At 47.3% G+C, this 23,235-nt stretch overlaps 1 protein-coding gene across 1 annotated transcript in view; it reads left to right on the top strand.

The window, feature by feature from the left end:
• The window catches only part of COG7 (component of oligomeric golgi complex 7), an 81,675-nt gene that overhangs the window by 38,634 nt on the left and 19,806 nt on the right, over nucleotides 1–23,235 (top strand). The window contains exons 10-14 of the mRNA XM_082856872.1: nucleotides 3,742–3,858; nucleotides 6,275–6,340; nucleotides 12,118–12,304; nucleotides 13,944–14,084; nucleotides 19,954–20,037. Of these exons, the coding sequence (XP_082712998.1) occupies nucleotides 3,742–3,858; nucleotides 6,275–6,340; nucleotides 12,118–12,304; nucleotides 13,944–14,084; nucleotides 19,954–20,037 (595 nt within the window). The remainder of the gene's footprint in view (nucleotides 1–3,741; nucleotides 3,859–6,274; nucleotides 6,341–12,117; nucleotides 12,305–13,943; nucleotides 14,085–19,953; nucleotides 20,038–23,235) is intronic.

Raw genomic sequence — 23,235 nt, forward strand, 5'->3', positions numbered from 1 at the left:
AGTGAAGTTGCCACGAGTCTCAAGAAATTCCTCATACTGAACTGAATGCTCTTTTGCTGCTGTAAGTTTAGGGAGCTCTTGTCATTCCAGAAATGCTGAGCATGCCCCTGTGAGCTCTGAGGGTCCTTGGACCCAGTACTGTTGGTCACTGCCATGGGCAGTCTGCACCTTCCAGGGTGGCTCACAGGAAGGCACTGAGGGCTGCGAGATCATGCCCCCTGCATAAGACAGGGGGAGCCAGGTGAGCCCAGACATGTCCCTCAGGAAGAGAAACATCAGCAAAAAGTTTTTTTTTTTTTCCGGTACGCGGGCCTCTCACTGTTGTGGCCTCTCCCGTGGCAGAGCACAGGCTCCGGACGCACAGCCTCAGCGGCCATGGCTCACAGGCCTAGTCACTCCGCGGCATGTGGGATCCCCCCCGGACTGGGGCACGAACCCGTGTCCCCTGCATCGGCAGGCGGACTCTCAACTACTGTGCCACCAGGGAAGCCCATCAGCAACAAGTTTAATGAAATAAAATTTATCTCTTTCTCTCTCTGCCACCAGCTGGGATCTTGTGGATAAAATAATTTTTTTTGAGATCTAAAAATTTTATTATAAAATTTAAAAAGTAATGCTTCTAGAAATACATATATATTTAAATATGAAAAGGTGTAAAAAGGTGAAAGTCTTCCTTCTTTCCTGCGCATCCTTAGGCAGTCCTCAGGAGTCACAAGTTTTAAACATTTTGCTTTGAGTCTTCTCATTCTTCTCTCCAGACTTTAAAGATTTTTTTGTTTATTACCTTTAACTATTATGTCTTGACGCAACTCTGAAAGGTGAGGAACTGAGCCTCCTTGAGGCTGGTGCTGTCTCTTATCCCCTCTCCTCCCAGCTCTTGGTGGTGATATTTTCACTTTTAGTTCTTCTGTTGGTTACTTCAATTACTTCATTTTAAAAAGTAATACAGGGGCTTCCCTGGTGGCGCAGTGGTTGGGAGTCCACCTGCCGATGCAGGGGGCACGGGTTCGTGCCCCGGTCCGGGAAGATCCCTCATGCCGCAGAGCGGCTGGGCCCGTGAGCCATGGCGGCTGGGCCTGCGCGTCCGGGGCCTGTGCTCCGCAACGGGAGAGGCCACAACAGTGAGAGGCCCGCGTACCGCAAAAAAAAAAAAAAAAAGTAATACAAATCCATATTAAAAATTCAAAATGTACAAAAGGACGTATGATGAAAACAGGTCACCTGCTCTAGAAGGGAAGGTTTTGAAGCTACCAAGACAGCTGATGTTTATAAAATTAGGGAAATGAGGATGATGCTAACTTGCCCAGGGTTCAAGTGGGACCTTGTTCAGGAGTGGGGAGGGTGTGGGGATGGTGTTCAGGAAGGCAGGGATAGGGAGGATGGAGGACGCAGGCAGAGCAGGAGGAGATTGGCCTAACTTGCACTCTGCTGAAGCTGTAGAATATAGCTGCTGATGGGGTGTTGCAGGGTGAGGGGTGTTACAGCTGTGACGGGAGCCTGGGCCCTGGAGTTGTAGCCACCTGGGCTCAGATCCTGTCTCAGGCACTTACTAGCGGGGACCTTGGGTGGGTTAGTGTGCCTTTCTGAGTCTTGGTATCTTTTATTTGGGTAAACTGATGGTGATAATATCTCCTTTCCATGGTGGTTGTGAATACTGAGTGAAAGCATATAATTAATGCAGCAGCTCTTACATGGTAGAGACACTTGGAAACGTGTATTGTGAGAGAATCAGAAGGTTTTGGTACAAATGCCATAAAAATGTGATGTGATACACACATCACGTGCGAGCCCCGCTATGGCTAAACAGTCACCCCGCCGTCTCCCCCTGGCCCCGCCTCAATGCTCGGCGGCTGCTCACTGTTCCGGGGACTCTGTCGGGAGGTTCTGTGGAGCTCATGTCTTGTTGGACGGAGTGTTCTTCTTGTTTAACGTCCTTCAGCTAAAGCACAATTAAAACGTTCTTCAACAGCTCCCTGTCAGTGTGTCCTGAGGGCCCTCCCCCTCCCCCAAGGAAAGCTGTCACCTCTCTGGGTGCAAAGGGAAGGTGCTGTCTGTGGCATTTTGGCTTTGTAGCTTTTCGGCCCTGTGTGAAGGGAGCAGCAGCGGTGTTTGTCCCTCACTGGAGTGGTCTGCAGCAGTTCCTTCCACTTGCTTCTCTGAGCGGCCTTTCTCTCCACCACACAGACTTACTCTTCAGAGCCGTGCCCTGGGTCATCACAGCCCACTGTCCTCACTAGAGCTCGTGGTTTGGGAAGGGAGACAGGCGAGACTTCTTGTGATGTATGCAGGTGTCATGGGTTTTAGGGAGCCTATTGGCTTCCAGAGCACATGACCATCCACCCCTGTCCTCCTTACCACACCCTCCCAAGGACTTATGTGTTCATGTTCCAAGAACTATACAGCTGGCCCTGTGTATCCAGCGTTCCTTATCTGCGGGTTCAACCAACTGTGGATCAAAAATATTCAGAAAAAAAGTTTCCAGAAAGTACCAAAAAGCAAAACGTGAATTTGCTGCATGCTGGCAACTCTTTATGTAGCATTTACATTGTATTTACAATTATTTACATAACATTTATGTTGTGTTAGGTATTATAAGTAATCTAGAGATGATCTATTAAAGTATACGGGAAAATGTGCCTAGGTTCTATGCAAATACTATGCCATTTTATATAAAAAACTTGAGCATCCATGGATTTTGGCATCTTTGGGGGAGGAGGGGGGCAATCCTGAAATCAGTCCCTCATGGCTGCCCAAGGAGTACTATACATAAAAACGATACCACTGCACATCAGCTTTCATTTTATACTTTTCAGGGAGCTTTTGTGCCTACTATTTCATTCATTTCATTTTATTTTATCATCATGACAACTCTGTGGGGCAGTACAGAAGTCATCATTAAGTCCATTTTAAAGATGAGGAAACTGAGGCCCAAAGACAGCTAGGTACTTGCAGTGCAGGTCTGTCATTGACTCAGGACCTATTTCTGGATGTTTCCTTTATGCCCAGGTCTGTGTTAATTCCTGGGGATACGATTATGACCTACAAATGGATAGTCCCTATTCTCCCAGAGCTTCTAGTCTGATGACAGCAATAAACATTAAACACATACATTAAATAAGCTATTTAATTATACTTGTGTTAAGTGCTATGAAGGAAAGTATGTGGTATAGGTGGGAGCAGACAGCAGTCTGTGAGGGAGGGTTTTCAGTTTGGAATCCAGTTTCATGCTCCTGTACCATTAAAGTTGGGCTCTTGCCTGCCATGGAGCTTGGCTGTTTAATCTAAATTCAAGGATTTGAGTGGTATAGAAGTACCCTGGATATCAGTGAACTGCCTTATGGTATCCTAGGTGACAGTTGGGTGTTATAGTGGGACCATGACGTTTTAAAACAGTTCTTTGAATCAGCTTCCAAAGAAATGCCCCTGTTAGGTTGAGGGAGTAATTAACCAGCATCATCTCTCACCTGGTTGGTCAGAGTCTTGGTCTTAGTGGCCATCCCCTTCCCCCCTCATCTTGAGCATCTCTTAAAGCCGCTCTGCCAGGTGAGAAAGACAGTCTTGCCACATAGAGGAGACCTTTTTGTGGTCAGAGCTTTATAAGTAGTGACAGCCCTTGGTAGGATAGCCTCTGAAGGTGCTCTCAAGGTCATTAGCAGTTTGTCCCAAGCTGTATAATTCCAGGTGTCTCTAGGTCTGAGGAGTTTTTGATGATACCACTGTCATTTTTTTCTGTCCCCATAGGTATGTGTCTGATTTCACCAGTACTCTCTACTCAATACGAAAGAAGTATAGGCTGGATGATATTCCTCTCAACTCCCTTTTTCAAGAAGATTGGGCGGCTTTTCAGAATTCCATTAGGTAAAGTGGGGGTAAACATGCATAATATAGTATATAAAAATGATAAATGTGTGTGTAAGGCGTTCTTTTTTCTCTCTTTCACTGCCCCCCCCCTTTTTTTTTTCTCAAAATCATCTATTTACTACAGTACACATAAGACAACCTTAAAATTGCAGTATGAAGATTACAATGTGGACCAAAGAATTTTTTCTTTACTACACAAAATATAACCTAGCAACAAAAAAACCATTTTTTCCCTTTCTGGGAAAAAAACCGGCATGGTTTGATAATGAACAAATTTTGAATAAAGCCTAACAAAATTTACCTATGCCACTTATTCTGAAAATTTTATCCATAATTTCGTGTTCTGGTTGTAACTTCACTAAAGAAATGTTTAACCTCCAAAGCAGCCCCCCTTTTTTAAAGCAAATACTCTAGACTCTGAAAACAAGCCAATAAACAAAAAAAACAAGGCAAACCAAACAAACACCAAAAAGACCCCTCTTGCTCTTAAAATATTTTTAAAAGTTCTTTATGAACTCATCTCCTTTGATGACTTAATTTTTTTTATGTTTGGTTTGAGATTTTTTTTTTCCCCTTAGCCTATAGTTTCTACAAACGTAAAATAAGTTAGAGCTTTTATTTTAGAAAATGCACAGCTGATTAGATCCTGTTTCTGGATCTGTGCCACAGAACTAAATGGTAAGTCAATGCTATTTGGCCTGCAAAGAGCCGTGTAAGAGTTCCGTGAAAGGCCTTGAGGTGACCCTCCCAAGTCGTTGTTGACAGACAGATTCTGGCGTAGCCTGTGTGACCTGTGGGCCACTAGGTAGACACCATGTTGCCCTAAGCCCTGAGGTCTGGTGGGAGTGTGATTGGCAGTGGCCTGAGGAGTTTGGCCCTTGATGTGTCCAGCCTGAGGGAATGCCCTGGCAGTCCAGTGGTTAGGACTCCGTGCTTCCACTGCAGGGGGCACAGGTTTGATCCCTGGGCGGGGCACTAAGATTCCAAAAGCTGCATGGGGCGGCCCAAAAAAAACACAAAAGATGGAAGCTCTGGAAGCACTGGGCCTGCATCGTCCCAAGGCTGTGACCCGAAGCCTCAGTTGACTAGGGTGTATGTTCTCTGTTGTGCTGTGGTTCTCCCACTCCTATGAGGTCTAACAACTGTACTATCAGCCTGAGATAAAAAGCGATCTAGAAATTTCATTTCCTTACAACCATTCTTTGCAGACATACGTTCTGAAAAGGCAAGCTGCTCTCCCCCCACTTACATTTCTTGCCTGACCCCCGGCCTAGGTGGTATGTGCAGAGTGCCCATGGCACATGTGGGTCTCAGTGCAGATCCAGACCCTCCAAAAGCTGTCTTTAATCAGGGTAAACCCGGGGCCTCCCAGGACCATTTGGAGTGTCTCCTCATGGGCTCTGATCTGAACTTTTTTTTTTGATGAAATTTAATGTTCTAGATGCCAATATCCCTTATCAGCTGTGGCAGCTTGGTACACCAGAAAATATTATGCGCAAGGTTGTTCTCTTGTAACTGGCGTGAGTGGAATATTTCACTTTCTCATAAACCTTTCTTATGATGGAATGCCTAGATATCCTGGTGATGATAGACACTTTCGGAGAAAGTTAAAAGTTAACTAGACCTAAGATGTTTTTAATCCTTGGATTTGTCCTGACATTATAGTTTGGTGTTGAAGGACTCAGTAGCTGGAGTTTGAGGCCTAGCATAAAATTACTTGAAAATTAAAGGATTATTAAATACAGAAATGATCATTCAGGCTTATCTCTGAGAAACAAATGGATTAATCTTCATCTGCCTTTCATGTGATAGAGAGAAACAATTCTAAGATCAAAACAGTTTTCTCTTATGTGCCTGGCAAATAGCAGGCAGCTCACAAATATTAATGAATTTTGGTTTTTAAATTTTAGATACAAAGAATTTCCAACCCATTTTATTTGTTTGTTTGTTTGTTTTGTTTTGTTTGTTTTGCTTTTTTGTCCACGCTGTGCAGCTTGTGGGATCCTAGTTCCCTGACCAGGGATCGAACCCGTGCTCCCTGCAGTGGAAGCGTGGAGTCTTAACCACGGGACCTCCAGGGAATTCCCTCCAACCCATTTTCTTAAGGACAAAGCCCAAAAGCAACCTCAGTATTTTTGGAAATGTAAAATTATTTGAGATCATGTTGGATAGAATTGTGATTCATAGCAGAGAGACACATGACAGGAGGATATTAGAAGGGACCAGCATTTCCCTTTTACATGAATTACTAATGAATGGAACATTTCAGGTAGGCCCTCAAATGGTTAACTGCTTTCCCACAAACCAGCACACCACCAAAAGTGGTGAATAGTTAGAATTTTTATGAATGGGACAATGTTTGTCCTGTAAATGTCGGCATTCCAGATACTTGAAGTGCTTTTTGTTTGTTTAGGATAATAGCCACCTGTGGAGAGCTCCTGCGGCAGTGCGGGGACTTGGAGCAGCAGCTAGCCAACAGGTAGGAGAGGGCTGTGGGCCGGCCCCTGGGCTCTCAGCTGGGGAAGACCTTGATAGAGTGCGCAGCACCGTCTGAAGCCACAGAGCTTGAGGACTCTCTGTACCTAGGATACGAGGTGTCAGTGTTGTCACCATTCAGCATTTATTGAGCACCTAAAAGGAGCAAGGCTCTGACCTCCTTGGAACATAACTTTAGTTAGATATGGAAGTTTCAGCCTAAATGAGGAAGCAGTACATGTTGTCTCCAAATTATGAGTGGACAGGGCTCCCGCTGCATGTTTGCAAGTCAGTTATTGGGGATGGAAAGTTATAGGCGGTGCGAGGTCCCCTGGGCCAGCCCACAGAATTGGGATGAATCCGGCCAGCCTGCCTTCTGGGTTCTGCAGTAGGATTCTGTGCTGCGGAAGCCGGTGTGTGTGTCAAAGGAGGATTTCTGGGGTCAGGCCTAGGAAAGGCCCTCCTGCCCCCTCCATTCTGATACCTGCCAGGGCTTTTACACTGCCCCGAAGTGACCCCATTCGGACCTGCTTTTCCCTCCAAGGGCTTCAGGCTTCCCAAATGTCCTCACTTCTTCAGCGGAATTTCTGATTGCCATGGTGCAGCTGCTTTCTCTGTCCTGCAGGAATTCAGGGGAAGAAGTCTGTTTCCTACAGCGGTGTTAGGGCCTAGCGGCAGTCCCTTCACCTCTTTCTGGGATAACTCAGAAAGTTATCTCTGCAGGAGGAAATTTCTGGCAGTGGTACAAAGTGAAAAGCAAGCTGAGGCCTCGAGACTGGGTGGGCAGTAGGGCTGAGCTGCTGGGGAAGGTCGTCAGACCGGCCGCAGGGTCAGGGCTCTGAGTTGGTCATTTCTTCTCCTCGCCACTCTTTGTCTCCTTTCATTTCTGAACCCACGGGTTGCCTTCAAGTCCCAAGATTTTTTACCATGGTTCTCATTATGGAGAAAGCCTTGCGGGGGCCAGGGGTGCGGGGGTGGGTTGGAATGGGCAGCTGTTGCAGTTCATAGCTCCCAAACAGCCCAGCATAGAGCTCATGTGACTTCTTGGAATGAATAAAACCAGAGCACCACAAGCATACAGCAGAGTGTGTATAAATAATATAAATGATGAGGTAAACGCCCCCTTCCTCCCCCCCCCATTCCCACACACACGTATGCTCATGTTTATATGCACGTGTGTGCGTGCACACAGACACGCACACGGTGAGGGGAGCCTATGGCGGAAGGGTGAGTAGATCTGGGTTCACGAAGGGCCCCTAAGAAAAGGTGAAAATTTGACATTTATATATTTAAAAGAAAGCCATGTAGCTTATTAGTTTCTTGATTACGGTGGTGATTACAGCCTGGGCCCAGCTCAAAAATTAAAAGTTCACGAGTGTACAAAGTATTAAAAACTGAAAATCTACTCACCCCAAAAATTCTTGAGAAGAAACGTTAACAGCCCCCCTGCCCCCATCGCATTTGTTTTTTTGTTTGTTTGTTTTATTTTGTTTTTTGCAGTACGTGGGCCTCTCACTGCTGTGGCCTCTCCCGTTGTGGAGCACAGGCTCCGGACGCGCAGGCTCAGCGGCCATGGCTCACGGGCCCAGCCGCTCCGCGGCATGTGGGATCTTCCCGGACTGTGGCATGAACCCATGTCCCCTGCATCTGCAGGCGAACTCTCAACCACTGTGCCACCAGGGAAGCCCCCACATCGCATTTGTTGAGCTCTGCCATGAAAGGCTTTACATGAATTAACTCCTTAATCCTCCTTAATCTTACCCCCATTTTTACACATGAAGAGACATTGAGGCATAGAATTTGGCACCGGTAGTAACTTTTTAAGTAAAAGGAATTATCTGTGGAAAGAGCTGTGTCTGAGGTGATGCATCTAAGAGGCAGTGATCTGAACCTGGACATCAGCTGAGTCATCCCGAGTGTGTGAGTATCACCTCCACACTGTCCTTCCTCACAGATGAGTGTCCGTCCTCAGACTTGGGTTTCTCTGCATATATATCAGATGTCTTTCCATATCAGAACGTATAGACTTGCCTTAATCTTTTAATGAAGATGAGTATTACCTTCTAAAGGGTAAGGAAGGATCTGGTTAAGAAGGTGAATGGGGGCATGACAGATAAAGGTTGAGCCCCTCTAACTGCATTTTGCAGCCCAGAGAGGCTGAGAGCCTGGCCTGAGCTTTGGTATGAGATGAGAACAGATTGGGTGTATCCAAGGGAGCCTTTTTAAGAGGTGACGTCATTCTGGAAGCACTGATCCTGGAAAGAGAAAAGAGTAACAGTCATCATCTGTGTTCCCATCAGGGAGCCTATGCATGCGACTGCCACCTATAAAGCTTATCTCCCTGTCGGTTTCACTGGCAGACCCAGACTGCAACTTAGGACCACTCCCCTCGGGTGGCAGAGGCAGTAGCTCGAAACACTGCAGATTACTTCAGTAACAAGAGTGACATTGGCTACTGGGCTTTTAAGATCACCTGTTTGCAGACAGAGATCGTTTTGTGATTAGTGGGGCGAGTAAAGCAAGGTTGAGTTGGATGTCACCCGAGGGATTTCTCTTGTACTTGGGTGACATACAGGGAGATTGCTGTGGTTCCTCTATACTTTTATGGTGCCCACCACTTATTTTTGGAACAGAGGTATTTTCACTAGGACAAGGTTTTAGTGGCAAAGTTCAGTGGGACAGTGAAGTTTGGGGAATCCAAAATAAACGTCCAGGTTCCTATGGCTGAGGAGTGGGCAGCAACTTTTCCAGAAAAGGAGATGAGTTGAGGAAGGAGATGGAATTGGGATGTTAGTCCCTCCCTCCTCTGCTCATACTCACTGCCTTCTCCTGGCTCAGCAGGTAGCACAGCACTGGCACATAATGGACCCTCCTGTTAATCTCTGAGCTTCTGAGGGCAAGCTCTATGTATAATCATCTGATAATCGCCAAGACCTGGCTTAGAGCCCATTAAAATGATGAGAAAACGTTTCTTTTTTTTTTTTTTTCTTTATTTTTGGCTGCGTTGGGTCTTCGTTGTTGTGCACGGGCTTTCTCTAGTTGCGGCGAGGGGGGGCTACTGTTTGTTGTGGTGCGCGGGCTTCTTGTTGCAGTGGCTTCTCTTGTGGAGCACGAGCTCCAGGTGCACGAACTTCAGTAGTTGCAGCATGTGGGCTCAGTAGTTGTGGCTCACGGGCTCTAGAGCGCAGGCTCAGTAGTTGTGGTGCACGGGCTTAGTTGCTCTGTGGCACGTGGGATCTTCCTGGACCAGGGATTGAACCGTGTCCCCTGCATTGGCAGACGGATTCTTAACCACTGTGCCACCAGGGAAGTCCTGAGAAAATGTTTCTTTTTTTTTTTTTTTTTTTTTTTTGCGGTACGCGGGCCTCTCACTGCTGCGGCCTCTCCCGCTGTGGAGCACAGGCTCCGGACGCTCAGGCTCAGCGGCCATGGCTCACGGGCCCAGCGGCTCCACAGCATGTGGGATCTTCCCAGACCGGGGCATGAACCCGTGTCCCCTGCATCGGCAGGCGGACCCCCAACCACTGCGCCACCAGGGAAGCTCATATTAGATTTGGTTTTTATTTTAGAGCACACTATTGTGACATTTTAAAGTACAATTTTTTTTTAAAATTAATTAATTAATTAATTTTTGGCTGCACTGGGTCTTCGTTGCTGCACGCGGGCTTTCTCTAGTTGTGGTGAGCAGGGGCTACTCTTCATTGCGGTGCGCGGGCTTCTCATTGTGGTGGCTTCTCTTGGTGCGGAGCACGGGCTCTAGGCGCGCGGGCTTCAGTAGTTGTGGCACACGAGCTCAGCAGTTGCGGCTCGCGGGCTCTAGAGCGCAGGCTCAGTAGTTGTAGCTCACGGGCCTAATTGCTCTGTGGCATGTGGGATCTTCTCGGACCAGGGCTCGAACCCGTGTCCCCTGCATTGGCAGGAGGACTCCTACCCACTGCGCCACCAGGGAAGTCCCTTAAACTATAATCTTTAATACTCAAAACATTCCCAGCATAACTGTTTTTCTTCAGCTTGGATGGCAGACTGATGCCACTTGCCCCTGGCAGCCTGAGACTGAGACACATATTGCAGTAACCCCAGGAAGGAGAGCTGACTTCCCGGAGGGCAGAGACGAACGCTCAGCTGTCAACTTCCTGCTCACCAAACCCAGGGTCACCTGTCAGTCAAAGAATAATTACGGAGCGCCTGCTATGTTCCCGGCACTGTGCTAAGTGCTGGGAATTCAGAGATGAAGACCACTCTGTGGTTTAGCCTCACCATCTAGTGTGTAAGAGAGGTGAAGGCTGGTGACGTTAGAAGACTGAGTGCCTGGGGGGGGATGCCCCTGGGACCGGTCCTTGAAGAAGGAGTAGGATTTTTCCCGGTGCACCAAGGAGGGGAGAGCATTTCAGATCACGGTAGCGTGCGAGCAAGACACGCAAGGGCGTGAAGCATGGTGTGTGGGCTGGGGGCGGTTGGCATGGTAGCGGGAATGTTTGTAAGGATACAGGGGCTCCAGCGATGGAGGGCGCTGGGGGCCATGCCTAGGCATTTTTAGTTTTATCTTGGGGAGCACTGAAGGATCTTTGGGAAAAAGACAAAATCAGATTTGCCTTTTGGAAAGATCATTCCAGTAACGCTTAGGAGGACAGATTAAATGGAGTGTGGAAGGGAAGGCAGCTATGATCCAGACAAGAAATAGTGAAGACTTGGAAGTAATGCAGCAGCAGGGACAGGCCACAGTTTCACAGAGAAGAGATGCAACCGAAATTACCGGTAGGTGTAACCAACAGGGAAAACTGTAACTTGACCTTAGTGGCAGAGGCAGGTGGCTACTTGTGTCAGCAGTGGTTCCTGAGGAAAGTCCTGTCCCCAGGATTTGTTTGCAAGTACAGGCATTTCTTGACAAGCTCATGGGATTTGTTTTTGAAGAAGTGAGTGCCTACAGGCTGCCATGTCCAAAGTGATCTTTTTTATAAGAAATTGTGGTAAAGGAGGCACTGGGGAACTAGGCACAGTTGGGATGTACTACAGTGTCTAGTCTTTTGGCTACATAGGTTTGTATAATTCTGTACACATTTAAACGTATAGGCCGAATGGTGAGGTTGGGCTAAGGAGAAAACAGAGTGAGGATTTTCGGCATCCGTCAAGGGAGGTCATCCTTGTTGGAGACAGAGATCCTGCTCCCAAGCAACGCCAGAGGTTGATCATCCCATAGAACCTCCTCCAGGCATTGTTCTTTCTCGGGAAAGCACCAGGTTCTCTCAGTAGATCTCTCTAAACCTCAGAAGTAAACTTTACGGTGCCGATGAACACAAACACCACACGAGCCCAGCGTGTGCGAGAGTGTGAGTCCTGTGGGTAGAGGTGTGCAGCGAGCTGCTGTCACTCTTCTCCAGGGACACTGTTGTGTCTCGTGCCTCTGACTGCGGTGCCAGTGGCTCCCCTGGCTTTGACTGTTCCAAAGAGTGATGCTAATATAGCTCATATATAGAAAGTGCACAGTATTCCCAGATTGTAGTGAATTGACGGCTACCCTGTAGGCTGTGCATTATATTAGGAAGATGGCATATTCTGTTAGAGTGTTAAATAGGAAATAAAAACACCTGGTGTTTATTGTGTACCTGAGGTCCAGCTCCCTCCTAAAGGATCAAGGGCGTCTCCATTTCCTTATAAAATGGACCCTAAATCAATCTGCCTCATGAGGATATCCTGGGATTTAGTAAGGAGCAGTCTGAATGCTCCAAGAAGAAAATTCCATACAAATAGCTCGGGGCATAATGGTCATCACTTTCATTACAGGATTTTGTCCACAGCTGGGAAGTATCTCTCTGAGTCCTACAGCCCTCGGAGCCTGACCGGTTTTCAGGATAGCATCTTGACAGACAAGAAGAGCTCTGCCAGGAACCCATGGCAAGAATATAATTACCTTCAGAAAGACAGCCCTGCCGAATATGGCAGTTTAATGGAAATACTCTATACTCTCAAGGTATGAGACCTGACTGATGGCATTCTTGCAAATGAAAACTTTTCCCTTGCCACTCACCCTTTCCCTAACCCAGGCTTTCTGCCCCTGTGTGTGGGCCCTGGGCTGTGGCATGCCCTCCCACGTCTCTGTCTCGTTTATGTTGGTGTTTTAAGAAGCTAATCAACTAAACTGGGGTCGAAGCAATTGAAACACAGCTGTAGGAGGAGTTGGATAAATGGAGCTTTATTACCGACGAAAGGGAGGCTGGAGAGTGTGGCTCTCGATCTGCAGCCGTGGGAGCTCGCTGTTCTCCTCTCCGGAGTTAGGCCCGTCAGCAGGGTGAGCGGAGCTGGACGGCCCCGGGCCCCCACGCGGGCACAGCCCCCCCCACCCCCCGTACTGAGTGGCAGAGAGGGGACCGGAACTCCTGTACTGTGTGGGCGTGGGCAGAACCTGGGAAGGTGGACCCCAACCCAGGAGCCAGAGGAGGAGCAAGGTGGGGAGGAGCAAGGTGGGGAGGAGCCAGGAGCGCCCCTCGAGTGCAGGTTCTTCCGTGTGGCAACACGACGACGTGGGAATCAGTGTTCCCTCCTGGCTGTTCCTTTGGTTTAAACTCTTCGTTTGTCTACCATAAAATGGCCCTTGACTTTGAGCTTTGGGCCTCTTGGGGTCCAGGGACGGGGGACCTCCCAACAAATGGAGTGAGCCACACGCTCCCTGGGAATGGCCTCAGGGTTCTTAGGGGGCCACGGCCTCCTTTCCAGGGCCACCCCCACCCCCAGTCTAGTTGAACCTCACTCTCGGTGATAAGCCAAGGAGGTACGGCTGTTCCCATAGCACCAAATTCAATCTGAAATTATCCTGATGGGCCACGAGCTCTGGAGGTGACTGCACAGTGTGCCTCAGGATGTGTCTGAGGCCTCAGCGTAGCCCTCACAGGGTCTCCCCCATCCCTCTGTACCTTGACCCACCAACTGGCTGCATTTGAGCTTGACAAACACTTCTTGAAGCCATTCTGCAAGTTCATTCATCCGTGCTTCTGTGATTACGTTAAAGCAACTCTGTTTATCTTTATTGCTGATCTGATTTATGTCTGTTTGTTGTAATCAGTTCATTTATAATAGCAAAACTAAGGTTACATTTTCCACCTCTGTGTTTTCTCAGGCTGTTTGGAATACCTCAGGACTCACACAGGTGGTGCATACTCTGGTGTACAGCCGGGTATAATTGACCTGACCTCACTGGGAATCAGGGCTCTGTCTATCACTCTTGTTTCTACATGACACTTCCGATCATTTTTTCCTTCTTCCTCTATCCCTGAGGGACAGTCACAGGTTAATTTTTCCTAAACTACCAATCCATGAGCTTATATTAGCTTAAATGCATCAGAGTCACCTGGGAAAGTGAATGAAAAATATATCAATAGTTTCCTGGGCTCCAGAACCCCACTGGATCCAGATGCAGTAGTTCTGTGGTAGACCCTGGGTATCTGTAACTCAGCGTGCTCTCCAGGGGGTCCTGGGGCACAGCCAGGTTTGGAAGCTACTGTAGTAGAGAACCCTCTTACTATTTTCCTTTCAGTGGCCTTTCAAAACCCTTAGCTAATACCTTGGTTGGATTCAGGGCATAACAACATGCCTTCTGCATTTTCTTGTCTTAGGAAAAAGGGTCAGGTAACCACAACCTGCTGTCGGCGTCTCGAGCGGCTCTGACTCGGCTTAACCAGCAGGCCCACCAGCTGGCTTTCGATTCCGTCTTCCTGCGCATCAAACAGCAGCTGCTCCTCATTTCCAAGATGGATGTAAGTTTCCCACCAACTGGAAAACGTGCCCCTTCACCCCCCAGCCTAGGCCTAATGTCCCCTTCCCCGAGCTTTGGGTGGTGCCCCCTCTGACTCTCCTAGGCTAGAAGTCCAGCTATAGAGTCACTGTTCCCTTGCAACTCATTGCTTAGCGAGACTGTCCTATCTTAATTGTAGTTACTGTGATGCTGTGTTTTCAGACTGTTTCTTGGGATTATTACTATTGCTTGATTAACTTTCACAGCAGCTTAGCTGTGCCCTCTCAGGGAGAAGTAAGGGAGATTATGTGCCACTGGAAAAGTTGGGGCCGGTCAGAGGAGCTAATTGTCTGATGAGGTTGAATTGTTTTCGTGCCAAACATTTGTGGAGACTTGGTTCTGGAACTTTATTCAGGAGAGTGCCTTACTAGATTTGATCTGGTGTTTTTGAGGAGACTTTGAAGGGTTCTGCTCTTTTCTATCCTTGATACTCTTTCTATTTGGCTGTTCTTAGAACATCTCACTTTCCTTGCCTTGCACACTCTTCTCTTTTCTGGTTGTCCTTATTCCTTTTCAAGGAATTGCCTATCAGTCCTGTTTTCTCTACTGGCTCTGACTTTCCCTGGGTCCAGATCGCATGACTTTCCTTTCAGATTTCTGAGACAGTCCCCTGATTAATTTTTCTCACTGACTCCTCAAGTCTGTCTGGATTTGGCTTATTTTAAAGATAGTCTTGGGACTTCCCTGGTGGTGCAGTGGTTAAGAATCCTTTTGCCAATGCAGGGGACATGGGTTCGATCCCTGGTCTGGGAAGATCCTACATGCTGCGGAGCAGCTAAGCCCGCGTGCCGCAACTACTGAAGCCCACGCACTCTAGGGCCCACGTGCCGCAACTGCTGAGCCCGCATGCTGCAACTACTGAAGCCCGCGTGCCTAGAGCCCATGCTCCGCAACAAGAGAAGCCACCGCAATGAGAAGCCCGCGCACTGCAACGAAGAGTAGCCCCCGCTTGCCGCAACTAGAGAAAGGCCGCACGCAGCGATGAAGACCCAACGCGGCCAAAACAAAACAAAACAAAACAGTAAAGATGGTCTTTTGGGAAAGATCCAGTTATGGGCTTTTACTAACCAAGAGATCCTTTAAGGAAGTCCTTTGCTTTTTGCTGCCCTCTGGAAAGCATACTAGGCCGGGAGCCAAGGGCCACTCGCTTTATTCACTGTATGATCTGGTTAGGTCTGTGCGAAATGCCGTGAGATCTACTCCAACCAGATTTTGCACTTCTGGCCTGGCTGGGGCAGGGCTGTGTGTGGGGTTGGTGGTGTGGGGCCCCTGCTGTCACATCCTAGTGGAAGTGCTGTCGATGGAGCTGTACCGGGCACTGCCCATGCGTGGTCTTGTTGGGTCACATGGCTGAGGCTGTTACCTCCTCTGTGAGCCTCATCTCCTTATCTTTAAAATGGGGATACAGTAAGTCTCACCATATGGGTATGTGAGGATTAAGTGAGAGCGTGTATATGATAGAATTTAGCACAGCCCCTGTCACAGAGTAGATGCTTAATACGTGGTGGTTTTCTTTTTTCTGTGATTCTCAAGACTAATGACAGTTTTTAAAAATAGAAATTACATATATTCATTTTCAGAAATTCAAGCAATATAGGAAAGTACAAAGAAAAAAAGCAGTAAACCCCTTCAAAGTCCCAGTGACCAGAAATCATCAAGCCAGACGTCTCTTCCTACCCACTCACATGTTGAAGGCTGGACGGGCATTGGTAGGGAAATGATCCATAGGAAGAAATGGAATTGTGCTACACATGCTGTTTTTCAAAAAACATAAAATGTATACAATATAAATGTTATTTGAATTTAACTAGAAAAAGAAGATAAATGAAACCAAAGGAGTGGTTGAACTTGAGATAATAGTTTCTTCACCATGAAAGGTATCAGTTCCCAGAAGATCTCTTCAAGATTAAGAAAGAAAGATTATGAAAACTACTGATAGATGGGAGTCTTTGGTTTTTGTTAATCATGTTTCTGTTTTAGATAGAAATTGACATTGATTCGCCTGCCCCGAAAGCTGATGGGATTAGCATTCCTTACATCTCTCATCTTCCTTCCCCAACCTCCCCGGTTTGGTTGTTTTTATTATTTTTATTTTGTCAAAGGTTAAAGTCTTGACCTTCTGTTCTGAAACCTTAATTTTGCCAGTTATTTAGTCTTCTTCTCCATTGAGCCCAGCTCGGTGCTTCCCACCTGTCCTTTTTCCTCTACTTCTGCATTCCACACTCATTGTTCTGCCCCGGTCCTTGGTTGCCTGGTCTCGCCTTCTCATTCAGGCCTCACCACAATGGCTCGGGCGCTGGGAATGGACGCAGGCAGCTTTGGCGATTAGGAGGAATTCTCCCAGAGTGCCAGCGTGAAAGCACACAATACAAAGGCAAACTCTTTGGCCTTAAGGATTTGAAAATTAAACCCTGGTCATTCAATGTTTGTTTTTAATGTTTGCTGGTAAATTGTATTGCTCTTGTACATTACAAGAATATAAACCAGCACTATATTCCCTTTCAAAACAGGGAAGTTTACCTGCGTTACCTGGTGACAGGTGGCCCTTTGAAGGAAATTTTAAATTCAAAAATAATCTGCATCATTTCCCAATTGACCCTCTTCAGGTCCACCCCTCTCTGTCTGCTTTTTCAGGCCCTCCCCCATCAGCCCACTCTGTCTCGCCCTTATTCTAAAGTACTTTTCCACTCTGGCCCTTCTTTCCCTCTGCCCTCCACCCCATCACCTTCCAACTTCGCTCCTCCCGCCTCCTCTGTGAAGCCTTCCCGGGGCCTGCAGCCCACGGTGCTGGTCCTTTAGATGCACTCCGGTGATGTGCTCTTTCCCCACAACTCAGCCCTTGCTCCTGGCCTCCCCTTCTCTGCCTCACTGACCCTCACCACCTCTGCTCCCTCCTGTGCTCCTCTGTGCCAGGACTTCACCACCAGGTTGTATTGTTCCTTCTTTTTAAATCTGTCTCTGTCTGTTTCCATGGCCACTGCCCTGGTTTGGGTTCTCGTCATCTCTGAATTGTTTCTTGAGCCTTTCATCTTCCTCTCCGCCCACAGCCCTTCTCAGAGTTGCTGCATGAATCTTCCTAAAGCATCGCTCTGATTTTGTCTCTCCGCATTCAGATCCCTTGCTTGGCTCCCCCCAGTCATTGTGATCGTCTATTTTAAACAACTTTTTGCTATGGAAATTTTCATACATATGCACGAGTAGAGGGTGTCCTCATCACCCTGTTTCGTCAGTGATCAACTCCTGGCCGTTCTGTTTCATGTATACCCCTTATCTAAAATAAGAACTCTAAAAATAATCACAGTATCATAATCACCTTTAAAAAATACAATTAAAAATAATTCCTTAATATCATCAGTGTTCAAATTTCCAGTTGTTTTATAAATGTCGTGATTTAACTGTTTGAATCAGGATCCAGATTAGTTCTGCACATTGGGATTGGGGGATGTGTGATGTGTCTTTTACGTCTCTTTTGAACTCTACAGGTTACCTTTCCATCTCTCTCTATCTGCCTGCCTCCCTCCCTCCCTCCTTCCCTCCCTCTTCTCTCTCTCTCTCTTTCATTTTCCCTTTTCTTTTCTTTTTTTAAAATTTATTTTATTTATTTATATATTTTTGGCTGTGTTGGGTCTTTGTGGCTGTGCGCAGGCTTTCTCTAGTTGCAGTGAGCGGTGGCTACTCTTCATTGCGGTGCGCGGGCTTCTCATTGCGGCGGCTTCTCTTGATGCAGAGCACAGGCTCTCGGCACCCGGGCTTCAGGAGTTGTGGCACGAGGGCTTAGTTGCTCAGCGGCATGTGGGATCTTCCCGGACCAGGGCTCGAACCTGTGTCCCCTGCACTGGTAGGCGGATTCTTAACCACTGCGCCACCAGGGAAGCCCCGTCATTTTCCCTTTTCTTAGCCTGGTGTTCACAGCTGTGCATTCTCTTTCTAGCCTTCCCTCGCTGCACCTCATGCATCCTGTGGCCGGCCCCTTCTCTAGCCACCCTAGGTTCTTGCTCCTCTGAACTCTTATTGTACAAAACCTGACTGAGAACTTCTGCCACTGAGAACTCTTGAAGTGGAAGCCTGTGTGTGTGTGTGTGTGTGTGTGTGTGTGTAGGTGTAGGGGGTATAGGGTGGGAGTGTGTCAGGGGTCTTGGTTCCCCAAGGAGAGCAAGAACTAAGATTGCCAATTCTTTGTCTCCTCCCTACAAAACCTGGCACAGGGTGCTGTACAGCATGGACACTCGGTGCACGTGCGTGATTGGCGTGTTCCTTCCCTGTGGGGTGGGAGTTAACTGAAAAAAGTAGGATATTTTGAAATGAAAGACAATTCTCAAAAAACAGCAAGGAGGGCTTCCCTGGTGGCACAGTGGTTAAGCATCCACCTGCTAATGGAGGGGACTCAGGTTCGATCCCTGGTCCGGGAAGATCCCACATGCCATGGAACAACTGAGCCTGTGCACCACAACTACTGAGGCTGTGCTCTAGAGCCCACGGAGCCACAACTACTGAGCCTGCGTGCCACAACTACTGAAGTCCATGTGCCTAGAGCCCGTGCTCTGCAACAAGAGAAGCCACTGCAATGAGAAGCCCGCGCACAGCAACAAAGAGTAGCCCCCACTCACCACAGCTAGAGAAAGCCCACGCACAGCAACAAAGACCCAACACAGCCAAAAATAAAAACAAATAAATACATTTATAAAAAAACAACAACAAGGAGTTTAGAAAACTATAGGGGCAGGGGTGGGGAAGAAAAGGCTTTGTCTAGAGCAGGAAAATTAGAGTCGAGTTGGTGCTAGAGAGTGTGGGGAGGACGGCTGAGGCTTGGCCTGGGCTGGGATCCCAGGGGTGGACACGGTCATGACATTCCCGGAAAGCTCCTTAAAGGATCAAGCAACCAGATCGGGCATCAGGTGGCTGCAGAGAGCAGCTACCACCTTGGGAGTCACTCCAGGAATCCAGCCAGAAAGGGCCTTGTTTTCCAGGCTGGCCTTAGGGTGACTCAGGTAAGAATTAAGCAACTAGATTTCTGTGGAAAGCTGTGCCATACTGATAATTAACCACCTGTGTGCTGGTAATTGGCCTGACTCTGTAGGGGAGGCTGGGAAGGCTCCCACAGTGACGTCATAGTCCCATTGAATGATGACAGAAGACGTGTTGGTGCTGCAGGTCTCCAGACAGGGGGTCCTGAAGAGGACAAAGGAGCTGTTGGTGGAGTTTGGAGGCTCCTTCTCATCCCTTTCCCTTTGAGTTCTGAGTCAGTTGAGACATAGATACAGAAAGCAGGTGGAATTAAAGCAGCACCTTTAACTTAGTAAAGCAGTGTTGGTGAATGTGGTTTGGATATTCCTGCAACCAGACAGGGCTTCCAATTCACATATGGTCTCTGTGGAGGATTTTAGGGGGTCCTGGTCTCTTCAGAGTGCTGGCTGATGACCCGGGAGTTAGTGAGGCTACCTGTGCCAGCAGGTGTTAACCGGTTGCCCTCACCCTGTAGAGAAACTCAGAACAAGAATATCCAACTCTTCCTTTCACGTTCTGAGCGGGTAAACACAGAAGGGATCAGTTCCCATCGAACAGTTGAGTGGAGAAGGTGGGATTTCCTGCTTTATGGATCTGAAAGGATGCAGAGAGAGAGAGGATTACTTTCTCTATGGCAGGCTTCAAGGTGATGCCTTAAAGAAGAGAAATGCCTGGTCTGCCAAGTGGTGATGATTCCAAAGGCCAGCTCGGAGAAAAGATAGTGCCTGTGGTGATGCTGCGTTCTTCATGTAGTTTCCAGCATGTGGTGCTTTCGTGTGCTGCCTGGGTGCTGTGACATTGACTCTTTCCTCTCCTTCCTCCCCTAGAGCTGGAACACCGCCGGCATTGGAGAAACCCTGACCGATGACCTGCCCACCTTCAGTCTCACTCCTCTTGAGTACATCAGCAATGTAAGAGACTCTGTGCGCTTTTCTCTGCGCTGGTCACAGCATCTGAGACCTTGTCTTGTCTGGCCCTTCTGGGTAAAGCGGTCCTTGCTGCATCGGTTCTGTCTGGACCTTTGCTTTTGGATAGTCCCCATCCATATCCATGACTTTAAGGAAATGCGGTTGATTTCCTTAAATCAGCTGATGAAACACATGCTGATTTCAAAGCCTAACACATTCCCGCCCCTCCCCCATCCCTCTCAATATGAGGTGTGGCCAGTGCCTGAGGGCATCAGAGTATGAGTCCAGCTCCATTGCTCTTAAATGTCAGTGAGCATAAGAAATGCTGTACAGGAATGATAGACCCCAACTGTGTCTTCCTCACACTATGGGGGAGTTCTGCAGTTTTCAGGGGTGATTTTGAGATAGGTGATTTCTGCCTTGAGCTCTCACTTTAGAACCCACCCCTGTGTAAGTTATGACTGTTGTAATAGATACGAAGGAATTTTATTTTATTTTTATTTTATTTTTTATTTTATTTTTTGCGGTACGCGGGCCTCTCACTGTTGTGGCCTCTCCCATTGCGGAGCACAGGCTCCGGACGTGCAGGCTCAGCGGCCATGGCTCACAGGCCTAGCTGCTCCGCGGTATGTGTGATCTTCCCAGACCGGGGCACGAACCCGTGTCCCCTCCATCAGCAGGCGGACTCTCAACCACTGCGCCACCAGGGAAGCCCTATTTTATTTTTTAAAATATTTATTTATTTATTTTGGCTGCGCTGGGTCTTAGTTGCGGCATGTGGGATCTTTGTTGCAGCATGCGGGATCTTTAGTTGTGACATGTGGGCTCTTAGTTGCGGCATGTGGGCTCCTTAGTTGCGGCATGCGAACTCTTAGTTGCAGCATGCATGCGGAATCTAGTTCCCCAACCAGGGATCGAACCTGGGCCCCCTGCATTGGGAGCGTGGGTCTTACCCACTGGACCACCAGGGAGGCCCCTGCAAAGGAATTTTAGAAGTAAATATTGTACAGTTAGAGGAAGTGTGTGTGATCCCACTGGTGAGTAGCAAGGAGGATGGCTTTCCTCTCTCTGTTCACTGAGCAAGTCCAAAACAGCAATTGTTTTCCTCTGTTTTTCAGGGCATTATTCAATACCCTGGACGGATGGAACTAAAAATGTTGGTTGGTCTTTACAACCAATGAGAATAATCTTATTTTTAGAATTGAGACATGTGTATTGCAATCGAAATTGATTCCAGAAACGATGTTGCTTAGAAGGAACTCGAAAGGCTATCGAGTTGATTTTAAACACAGAGGAGTAAGGAAGGCGAGGGGGCGTTTTCAGGCCAGGGCTCTTTTCCCACCGGCTGCCACTCGTCAGCCCCCAGGTAGGCATCGTCCTTATGAGGTCATCTCCTGATGACCTCGGCTCAGGAAATGAATATCTACTGAGCACGTACTGTGTACAGGGGCAGTGCTAGGCTCTTATTGGTGCCATGAGATAGTGTGCAGTATAGACCGAATTTTATCTTAACAACAACTTTGTGAGCCAGTTGGTGGCAGCCGTGTTTTGCGGTCAGAAGCACCAAGACTCTGGGGGATGGGAGTGGGGCAGGGAAGCCACTCATTCAGCAGTCACTCTGTTAGGAAGCCTGGTGCTTTATGTGTGTCTCACGCATATTAGTTTCATCTTTGCCACAGCCCTCTGAAGTAAGTATGAGATCACCCTCATTTCAGAGATGGCGAAACCAAGGCCCCGACAGATTAAGTAAGTTGCCCAACGTCACACAGTGGTAGAGGCAGAACTCAAACCCAGGTCCTTCTGACCACAGAGCTGTTCATTTTTCCTGAGTCACTGCGCTTACCCAGCCAGGATATCAAGGAGTATTTCTTGAATATGGGAGAATAGCAGACAAACATCTACAGGTGTGATGGTGAGCATCCCTTCCCACGTTGATTTCCAAGAAATAAACATAGACAGAACTCCCAAGAAAAACTTGGCATTGTGGCATCTCTCTAGGAAACACAGCAATCCCCACAGTCTAAGGCCATTTAATTCAAGTTTGAGATGTCAGATTATTGAAAATTTGCACCTAACCGATGCTTTGCCTTGCTGGTGAATGCCCTCACCCACGCAGAACTGTGTGAGCATTATAAGGGGATGAAATAGGAGAAAATCCTTGGAAGAAATAAAACAACATAGATGCAAGGCATATCGATGATGATTCTTTATTTCAAGTAAAGCTGGGTTTGTGGATTTAGCCAAGAGGTGATGGCTACAGATGAAAGGGGTACCAAATACAGGAATATGCCTGTGGTCTCTGCACATAGTAGGTATTCAGGAAGTGCTTGCTGAGTGGAATTACAACGGAGAAATCCTAACCCCAGAAGTCAGCATCCTTCCCTTCCTCCAGCCTTGGGGAAAAATGATGAATTTGTTGCCATTTCAAGCTGAAATAATGTACAGTGGTTGTGGTTATTAGTGACGTAAGTGACCACTTGTCTAGTTTGAGTGAAAGACACTCAAACTAGAGTGTTTTACTTACTAAGTAAATGAAAGGAAAAGGTGCTGATTTTTTTCATTTTACCATCTATGTACATAGCGCTTTAAAGGGAGACCAAACACAATTTTTTGTTAGCACGATGGGCCACATTAAGTGTTTGGAGATGAAGGTGTAACCATCCTGTAGTCCTCTGGGCTGGTAGATTTTGGGAGTCTGTCTTAACTTCTGGACACCTGCTACCGTATAGGTGTATGTAAGGCCAGATCGAGAAGATCTTTCTCTAATAGTCCTTGGACTTTTAGCTTGCAGAATCAGTATCAACTCTAAGATGGAATGAATGTGTGAAATCAATATGGAGCCAAAAAAATCAACAACAGGCTCCAATACCTTTTTAAGAAAATATATATTACGTTGTCGTAACCTGAAAATCAACCTCATTTTGAAATGACACATATACTTACCTTAAAATGCTAAACAGTTGTGAGTTGTGATAGAAATAGGTGTCTAAAATGTATCCATGATGACAGTCATGTGTATCTGACAAACACATGACAAATCCTGAATTACTCATGGGCTTATCCCAAATGTCTTGTAACCCTGCCTTTGCGATTCCTAACCAACCAAGAAGGTTTATTTTCTAGAGTTTGTATTATGAAAACATACAGTTTTCCCTCCAGATTAATTTATAATTATAAACTGCTTTTTTCCCCAACAAAATT

This window comes from Leucopleurus acutus, assembly GCF_964270905.1.
Source record: "Leucopleurus acutus genome assembly, chromosome: 16".
NCBI classification, from domain to species: Eukaryota; Metazoa; Chordata; class Mammalia; order Artiodactyla; family Delphinidae; genus Leucopleurus; species Leucopleurus acutus.